This window comes from Tetrao urogallus (genome assembly GCF_951394365.1).
Source record: "Tetrao urogallus genome assembly, contig: scaffold_320, whole genome shotgun sequence".
NCBI classification, from domain to species: Eukaryota; Metazoa; Chordata; class Aves; order Galliformes; family Phasianidae; genus Tetrao; species Tetrao urogallus.
The window spans coordinates 1-9,601 of NW_027638968.1; the positions used below are offsets into that span (position 1 = coordinate 1).

The 9,601-nt window shown below is 53.3% G+C and overlaps 1 protein-coding gene across 1 annotated transcript; it reads left to right on the forward strand.

The window, feature by feature from the left end:
• Positions 1 to 5: 5 nt before the first annotated feature.
• Positions 6 to 9,363, forward strand: LOC306957614 (eukaryotic translation initiation factor 3 subunit C-like; the record flags this gene model as incomplete). The annotated part of the gene is made up of 5 exons (XM_079551097.1): positions 6 to 112; positions 1,302 to 1,443; positions 4,210 to 4,335; positions 7,244 to 7,337; positions 9,188 to 9,363. Coding segments are annotated over 5 exons (645 nt in total), but the record flags the coding sequence as incomplete, so codon positions are not given.
• Positions 9,364 to 9,601: the final 238 nt, after the last annotated feature.

Here is a 9,601-nt window from a genome sequence, read left to right on the forward strand (position 1 = left end):
CCCCACAGGAGAAGCCCAAGATGTTCGCCAAGGGCACGGAGATCAGCCACGCCGTGGTGGTGAAGAAACTGAATGAGATCCTGCAGGCCAGGGGCAAGAAGGGAACCGACCGGTGTGTGGGGCTGAGCCACATGTGTGGGGCCGGGGGTGTGGGGCCTGGATGTGGGGCTGAGCCACATGTGTGGGGCTGGGGGTGTGTGGGGTTGACCCACATCTGGGGCTGGGTGTGTGGGTTGGGGGGACTGGGGGTGTGTGGGGCTGACCCACATCTGGGGGGCTGGGATGTGGGGCCTGGATGTGGGGCTGACCCCCATCTATGGGGTGCTGCTACGGGGCGATGCAGTGGATCTGTGGGGCAGATGTGTGGGTCTGACCCCCATCTATGGGGCTGTCCCAGATCTATGGGTCTGACCCCCATCTATGGGGTGATGCTATGGGGTGATGTTATGGAGTGATGTAGTGGGTCTATGGGGTGGATCTGTGGGTCTGACCCCCATCTATGGGGCAGGGCGGTGTATATGGAGCCAGTGCAGGTGCTGGTGCTATGGGGTGATGCAGTGGATCTGTGGGGCGGATGTGTGGGTCTCACCCCCATCTATGGGGCTGCCCCACATCTGTGGATTTGACCCCCACTGTGGGTCCGATCCCCATCTATGGGTCTGATCCCCATCTATGGGGCTGCCCCACATCTATGGGCCGACCCCCATCTATGGGGCAGGGTGGCGCAGATGGAGCTGCTGCTGGTGCTGTGGGGCGATGTGGTGGATCTGTGGGTCCGACCCGCATCTATGGGGCAGGGCTGCCCCCCATGTGTGGGTCTGACCCCCATGTATGGGGCAGGGCGGCGCAGATGGAGCTGCTGCAGCTGCTGGTGGCGGTGGCCATGATTGGGGTGCTGCTATGGGGCGATGCAGTGGATCTGTGGGTCTGCCCCCCATCTATGGGGCTGCCCCCCATGTGTGGGTCTGGCCCACATCTATGGGGCAGGGTGGCTCAGATGGAGCTGCTGCAGCTGCTGGTGGGGGGTGGCTGTGATTGGGGTGCTGCTATGGGGCGATGCAGTGGATCTGTGGGGCAGATCTGTGGGTCTGCCCCCCATCTATGGGGCTGCCCCCCATGTGTGGGTCTGACCCCCGTCTATGGGGCAGGGTGGCTCAGATGGAGCTGCTGCTGGTGCTATGGGGTGATGCTGTGCATTCATGGGGTGATGCTGTGGATTCATGGGGTGATGCAGCGGATCTGTGAGGCAGATCTGTGGGGCTGCCCCCCATGTGTGGGTCTGACCCCCATCTATGGGGCAGGGCGGCGCAGATCGAGCTGCTGCAGCTGCTGGTGGCGGTGGCCAAGGAGCACAACCTGGGCGTCCCGCTGGAGGTGAAGATCAAGTTCAACATCATCGCCTCCCTCTACGACTACAACCCCAACCTGGCCACCTACATGAAGGTGGGGTGGGGGGCAGATGTGGGGCAGATGTGGGGCGGATGGGGGGCAGGGGGTGGGGGGGGGGTATGGGGTGGTTGTGGGGGGATATGGGGGGGATATGGGGTGGATGGGGGGCGGATGTGGGGTGGATGGGGGGCGGATGTGGGGGGGATATGGGGTGGATGGGGGGCGGATGTGGGGCAGGGGGTGGGGGGGAGTATGGGGCGGATGGGGGGCGGATGTGGGGTGGATGGGGGGCAGATGGGGGGCGGATGTGGGGTGGGATATGGGGGGGATATGGGGTGGATGGGGGGCGGATGTGGAGTGGATGTGGGGCGGATGGGGGGCAGGGGGTGGGGGGGTATGGGGTGGTTGTGGGGGGGATATGGGGTGGTTATGGGGCGGGGATATGGGGGATTTGGGGCGGATGGGGGGCGGATGTGGGGTGGGATATGGGGGGGATATGGGGTGGATGGGGGGCAGATGTGGGGTGGACGGGGGCGGATGGGGGGCGGATGTGGGGCAGGGGGTGGGGGGGAGTATGGGGCGGATATGGGGGGGATATGGGGTGGATTGGGGGCGGATGGGGGGCAGATGGGGGGTGGTTGTGGGGTGGGATATGGGAGGGATATGGGGTGGATGGGTGGTGGATGTGGGGTGGACGGGGGCAGATGGGGGGCAGATGTGGGGCAGGGGGTGGGGAGGTATGGGGTGGTTATGGGGGGGATATGGGGTGGATGGGGGGCGGATGTGGGGTGGACGGGGGCAGATGGGGGGCGGATGTGGGGCAGGGGGTGGGGGATATGAGGGATATGGGGTGGCATTTGTAGTGGTTATGGGGGAATGTGGGGTGGGATTTGGGGTGGTTGTGGGGCAGGGGATATGGGGGGATGTGGGGTGGGACATGGGGGATTTGGGGGGGATATGGGGTGGTTATGGGGTAGTTGTGGGGTGATTGTGGGGTGGGGGATATGGGGGGGATGTGGGGCAGATGGGGGGCAGGGGGTGTGGGGGGGTATGGGGTGGTTATGGGGCAGGGGATATGGGGGATGTGGGGCAGATGGGGGGTGGATGTGGGGCAGGGGGATGTGGGGGGGGTATGGGGTGGTTATGGGGCAGGGGATATGGGGGATGTGGGGCGGGATGTGGGGTGAGATGTGGGGCGGTTGTGGGGCGGGATGTGGGGCACTGGGGCCCAATGCGTTTCAATGGGACGCTGTGTAGGAGGCGGCACTTGTGGGGTTTCTGTGGGGCTTTTTATGGGTTTTTAATGGGGTTTTTATGGGGTTTTTGAGGGTTTTTTAGTGTTTGTTTTTGTGGGGTTTTTGTGGGGTTCTTCACGGTTGTTTTATGGGTTCTGTTATGGGGTTTTTAATGGGGCTTTTAATGGTTGCTTAACTTGTTTTTGTGGGGTTTTTGTGGGGTTTTTGTGGGGTTTTTATGGGGTTTTTATGGGGTTTTTATGGGGTTTTTATGGGGTTTTTATGGGGTTTTCGTGGGGTTTTCGTGGGTTTTCGTGGGGTTTTTGTGGGGTTTTTGTGGGGTTTTTGTGGGGTTTTTGTGGGGTTTTTGTGGGGTTTTTGTGGGGTTTTTGTGGGGTTTTTGTGGGGTTTTTGTGGTTTCTTTATGGGGTTTTTATGGGTTTTTTTATGGGGTTTTTGTGGGGTTTTTGTGGGGTTTTTATGGGTTTTTTGTGGTTTCTTTATGGGGTTTTTATGGGTTTTTTTATGGGATTTTTATGGGGTTTTTATGGGGTTTCTGTGGTTTTTTTATGGTCTTTTTTTTATGTTTATTTTTATGGGGTTTTTATGGGTTTTCATGGGATTTTATGGGGTTTTAATGGGTTTTTATGGGTTTTCATGGGGTTTTTATGGGGTTTTTATGGGTTTTCATGGGGTTTTATGGGGTTTTAATGGGGTTTTAATGGGGTTTTAATGGGGTTTTAATGGGGTTTTTATGGGTTTTTATGGGGTTTCATGGGGTTTTACGGTGTTTTAATGGGGTTTTATGGGTTTTCATGGGGTTTTATGGGGTTTTTATGGGGTTTTTATGGGGTTTTGATGGGGTTTTATGGGGTTTTATGGGGTTTTTATGGGTTTTAATGGGATTTTATGGTGTTTTATTGGGGTTTTAAGGTGTTTTAATGGGGTTTTAATGGGATTTTATGGGGTTTTATGAGGTTTTATGGGGTTTTAATGGGTTCTTATGGGGTTCTTATGGGGTTTTAATGGGTTTTTATGGGTTTTTATGGCGTTTTTATGGGGTTTCATGGATTTTTATGGGTTTTTAATGGTTTTTAATTAGGTTTTATGGGTATTAATGGGGTTTTAATGGGATTTTATGGGGTTTTAATGGGGTTTTAATTGGTTTTTATGGGTTTTAATGGGGTTTTATGTTTTTTTATGGGGTTTTTATGGGTTTTCATGGGGTTTTATGGGGTTTTTATGGGTTTTTAATGGTTTTTAATTAGGTTTTATGGTTTTTAATGGTTTTTAATTAGGTTTTATGGGGTTTTAATGGGGTTTTATGGGTTTTTAATGGTTTTTTTTATGGGGTTTTTATGGGTTTTATGGGGTTTTTATGGGTTTTAATGGGGTTTTATGTTTTTTTATGGGTTTTTTATGGGTTTTAATGGGTTTTAATGGGGTTTTATGGGGTTTTTATGGGATTTTATGGGGTTTTATGGGGTTTTTAATGGTTTTCATGGGGTTTTATGGGGTTTTTATGGGTTTTCATGGGGTTTTATGGGGTTTTGATGGGTTTTGATGGGGTTTTTGTGTCCCGCAGCCGGAGCTGTGGCAGAAATGCCTGTGCTGCATCGAGGAGCTGCTGGACGTCCTGTTTGCCAACCCGCACATCTTCATCGGGGAGAACGTGCTGGAGGAGAGCGAGAACCTCAGCAACCCCGAGCAGGTGGGGAAATGGGGCCATAGGGGGCGATATGGGGGGATATGGGGTGGTTATGGGGTGATATGGGGTCCATATGGGGGGGATATGGGGTGATATGGGGGGATATGGGGTGGTTATGGGGCGATATGGGGGGATATGGGGTGCTGGAGGAGAACGAGAACCTCAGCAACCCCGAGCAGGTGGGGAAATGGGGCCATAGGGGGCGATATGGGGTGGTTATGGGGTGATATGGGGTCCATATGGGGGGGATATGGGGGGATATGGGGTGATATGGGGGGATATGGGGTGGTTATGGGGCAATATGGGGGGATATGGGGTGCTGGAGGAGAGCGAGAACCTCAGCAACCCCGAGCAGGTGGGGATATGGGGAGGATATGGGATCCCTATGGGGGGATATGGGGTGGTTATGGGGTGGTTATGGGGTAATATGGGGTGGTTATGCGGCGATATGGGGTGGTTATGGGGGGATATGGGGTGGTTATGGGGGGATATGGGGTGGTTATGGGGTGATATGGGGGGATATGGGGTGGTTATGGGGGGATATGGGGTGGTTATGGGGTGGTTATGGGGTAATATGGGGTGGTTATGCGGCGATATGGGGGGATATGGGGTGGTTATGGGGGGATATGGGGTGGTTATGGGGGGATATGGGGTGGTTATGGGGTGATATGGGGGGATATGGGGTGGTTATGGGGGGATATGGGGTGGTTATGGGGTGGTTATGGGGTAATATGGGGTGGTTATGCGGCGATATGGGGGGATATGGGGTGATATGGGGCGATATGGGGTGGTTATGGGGGGATATGGGGTGGTTATGGGGGGATATGGGGTGGTTATGGGGGGATATGGGGTGATATGGGGGGATATGGGGTGATATGGGGGGATATGGGGTGGTTATGGGGGGATATGGGGTGATATGGGGGGATATGGGGTGCTGGAGGAGAGCGAGAACCTCAGCAACCCCGAGCAGGTGGGGAAATGGGGCGATATGGGGTGGATATGGGGTGGTTATGGGGTGATATGGGGCGATATGGGGTGATATGGGGTGATATGGGGTGGTTATGGGGTGATATGGGGTCCCTATGGGTCCATATGGGGGGGATATGGGGTGGTTATGGGGGGATATCCATATGGGGGGATGAATTTGGGTGTCTTTGGGTGATTTTGGTGTCATTTTGTCTCATTTTGGGGTCATTTTTGGCCATTTGGGGTCATTTTGGGGTCATTCTGTCACAATTTGAGGCGAATTTGGGTCATTTTGTCTCATTTTGGGGTCATTTTTGGCCATTTTGGGGTCATTTTATCTCATTTTGGGGCCATTTTGGGGCGATTTGGGGCCATTTTGGTGTCATTCTGCCTCATTTTGGGGTCATTTTGGGCCATTTTGGGGTGATGGAGTGGCATTTTGGGTTGAATTTGGGTGTTTTGGGGTCATTTTGGGCCGTTTTGGGGCCATTTTAGGTCATTTTGGGGTCATTCTGTCTCATTTTGGGGCAAATTTGAGTCATTTGGGGCCATTTTGGGGTCATTCTGTCACATTCTGGGGCCATTTTGGGGTCATTTCATCTCATTTTGGGGCCATTTTGGGGTCATTTTGGGCCATTTTGGGGTCATTCTGCCTCATTTTGGGGCCATTTTGGGCCATTTTGGGTCCTTTTGGGGTCATTCTGTCACATTTTGGGGTCATTTTATCTCATTTTGGGGTCATTTTATCTCATTTTGGGGCCATTTTGGGGCCATTTGGGGCCATTTTGGTGTCATTCTACCTCATTTTGGGGGTGTTTTGGGGTCATTTTGGCCCATTTTGGGGTGATGGAGTGGCATTTTGGGTTGAATTTGGGTGTTTTGGGGTCATTTTGGGCCGTTTTGGGTCCTTTTGGGGCCATTTTGGGTTCTTTGGGGTCATTCTGTCTCATTTTGGGGCAAATTTGAGTCATTTGGGGCCATTTTGGGGTCATTCTGTCTCATTTTGGGGCCTTTTGGGGTCATTTTGGGCCATTTTGGGGCCATTTTGTCTCATTTTGAGGCCATTTTGGGGCCATTTTGGGTCCTTTTGGGGTCATTTTGTCTCATTTTGGGGCCATTTGGGGCCATTTTGGTGTCATTCTGCCTCATTTTGGGGTCATTTTGGGCCATTTTGGGGCGATGGAGTGGCATTTTGGGTTGAATTTGGGTGTTTTGGGGTCATTTTGGGCCGTTTTGGGTCCTTTTGGGGCCATTTTAGGTCATTTTGGGGTCATTCTGTCTCATTTTGGGGCAAATTAGAGTCATTTGGGGCCATTTTGGGGTCATTTTGTCTCATTTTGGAGTCATTTTGTCTCATTTTGGGGCCATTTTGGGCCATTTGGGGCCATTTTGGTGTCATTCTGCCTCATTTTGGGGTGTTTTGGGGTCATTTGGGGCCATTTGGGGCTGATGGAGTGGCATTTTGGGTTGAATTTGGGTGTTTTGGGGTCATTTTGGGCCGTTTTGGGTCCTTTTGGGGCCATTTTGGGTTCTTTGGGGTCATTCTGTCTCATTTTGGGGCAAATTTGAGTCATTTGGGGCCATTTTGGGGTCATTCTGTCTCATTTTGGGGCCTTTTGGGGTCATTTGGGGCCATTTTGGGGTCATTCTGCCTCATTTTGGGGCCATTTTGGGCCATTTTGGGTCCTTTTGGGGTCATTCTGTCACATTTTGGGGCGAATTTGGGTCATTTTGTCTCATTTTGGGGCCATTTTGGCGTCATTTTATCTCATTTTGTCTCATTTTGGGGCCATTTTGGGCCGTTTTGGGTCATTTTGGGTCCTTTTAGGTCCATTTGGGGGCCATTTTAGGTCATTTTGGGGTGTTTTGGGGTCATTTTGGGCCATTTTGGGCTGATGGAGTGGCATTTTGGGTTGAATTTGGGTGTTTTTGGGTTGTGGTGAAGCCGTACCGCGTGCGGGGCTGCATCCTGACCCTGGTGGAGCGCATGGACGAGGAGTTCACCAAAATCATGCAGAACACCGACCCCCATTCGCAGGGTGAGAGAGAAACGGGGCCAAAAAGGGCGGATTTGGGCAAATGGGGGCCAAATTTGGGGGGAAATGGGTAAATTTAGGGGAAAATGGGGGAAATCTAGGGGCAAAAGGGGGGAATTTGGGGGGAAAATGAGGGAATTTGGGGGGAAATGGGGGGAAATGTGGGAATTTGGGGTAAATTTAGGGGAAAATGGGGAAAATTTAGGGGGAAAATTTAGGGGGAAAATTGGGGGAATTTGGGGGAAAATGGGGGAAATTTGGGGGAAATTTGGGGGAGTTTAGGGGGAAATGGGGGAAATGTAGGGGGAAAATGGGGGATTTGAGGGAAATGGAGGAATTTGGGGGAAATTTAGGGGAAAATGGGGGAATTTGGGGCGAAAATGGGGGAAAATGGAGGAATTTGGGGGAAAATTGGGGAAATTTGGGGGGAAAATGGGGGAATTTGGGGGAATTAGGGGGAAAATGAGGGGATTTGGGGGAAAATGGGGGAATGTGGGGCGAAAATGGGGGAAAATGGGGGATTTTCGGGGAAATTTAGGGGGAAAATGGGGGAATTTGGGGGGAAATGTGGGAATTTGGGGGAAATTTAGGGGGAAAATGGGGAAAATTGAGGGAAAATGGGGGATTTTCGGGGAAATTTGGGGGAAAATGGGGGAATTTGGGGGAGCAAATGGGGAAATATAGAAGAAATTAGGGCTGTGTCTGCAGCGCCCCCTGGAGGCTCGGAGGAGCCATTGCAGCTGCGCCGCTTCCCCCCATCCTGCCCCAATTTTGCCCCGATTTCCCCCAATTTTCACCCCATTTCTGCCCATTTTTTCCCTGATTTCCCCCAGTTCTGCCCCATTTCTGTCCTTCTGCCCCAATTTTGCCCCAATTTTGCCCAGTTTTGCCCCAATTTTGCCCCATTTCTCCTCCATTCCCCCCTCCTTGCCCCCTTATTTCCATCTGCATCCTTCCTGCAGCGCCCCCTGGAGGCTCGGAGGAGCCATTGCAGCTGCACCACTTCCCCCCATCCTGCCCCAATTTTGCCCCGATTTCCCCCAATTTTCACCCCGTTTCTGCCCATTTTTTCCCTGATTTCCCCCAGTTCTGCCCCATTTCTGTCCTTCTGCCCCAATTTTGCCCCAATTTTGCCCCAATTTTGCCCAGTTTTGCCCCAGTTTTGCCCCATTTCTCCTCCATTCCCCCCTCCTTGCCCCCTATTTCCACCTGCATCCTCCCTGCAGCGCCCCCTGGAGGCTCGGAGGAGCCATTGCAGCTGCGCCGCTTCCCCCCATCCTGCCCCAATTTTGCCCCGATTTCCCCCAATTTTCACCCCGTTTCTGCCCATTTTTTCCCTGATTTCCCCCAGTTCTGCCCCATTTCTGTCCTTCTGCCCCAATTTTGCCCCAATTTTGCCCCAATTTTGCCCAGTTTTGCCCCAGTTTTGCCCCATTTCTCCTCCATTCCCCCCTCCTTGCCCCCTTATTTCCACCTGCATCCTTCCTGCAGCGCCCCCTGGAGGCTCGGAGGAGCCATTGCAGCTGTGCCGCTTCCCCCCATCCTGCCCCAATTTTGCCCCGATTTCCCCCAATTTTCACCCCATTTCTGCCCATTTTTTCCCTGATTTCCCCCAGTTCTGCCCCATTTCTGTCCTTGCGCCCCAAATTTGCCCAGTTTTGCCCCAGTTTTGCCCCATTTCTCCTCCATTCCCCCCTCCTTGCCCCCTATTTCCACCTGCATCCTCCCTGCATCGCCCCCTGCAGGCTGGGAGGAGCCATTGCAGCTGCTGTTTTTCCACCTATTCCACCCCAAATTTTGGGTTAAAAAAAGGGGATTTGGGGTCAAAAAAGTGGGTTTTTCTCCTCTCGCAGAGTACGTGGAGCACCTGAAGGCAGAGGGCCGCGTCTGCGCCATCGTGGGGAGGCTGCAGCGTTACCTGCAGGCCCGGGGGTCCCCAGAAGAGCTGTGCAGGGTTTACCTGCGTCGGGTCCTGCACACCTATTATAAGTTTGACTACGCGGCCCTGAGGAAGGAGCAGGGCCTGGAGGTGAGATTGGGGCGAAATGGGGCGATTTTGGGCAATTTTGGGGGTCATTGGGGTCAGTAGAGGCCATTGGGAGGCATCCTATGGGGGTCTATGGGGGGAATTTGGGGGTCCTGGGGGGGGCTATGGGTGGGATGCCCCCTATTAGGAGTTGGACTATGCAGCCCTGAGGGCCTGGAGGTGAGATTGGGGCGAAATGGGGCGATTTTGGGCAATTTTGGGGGTCATTGGGATCATTGGA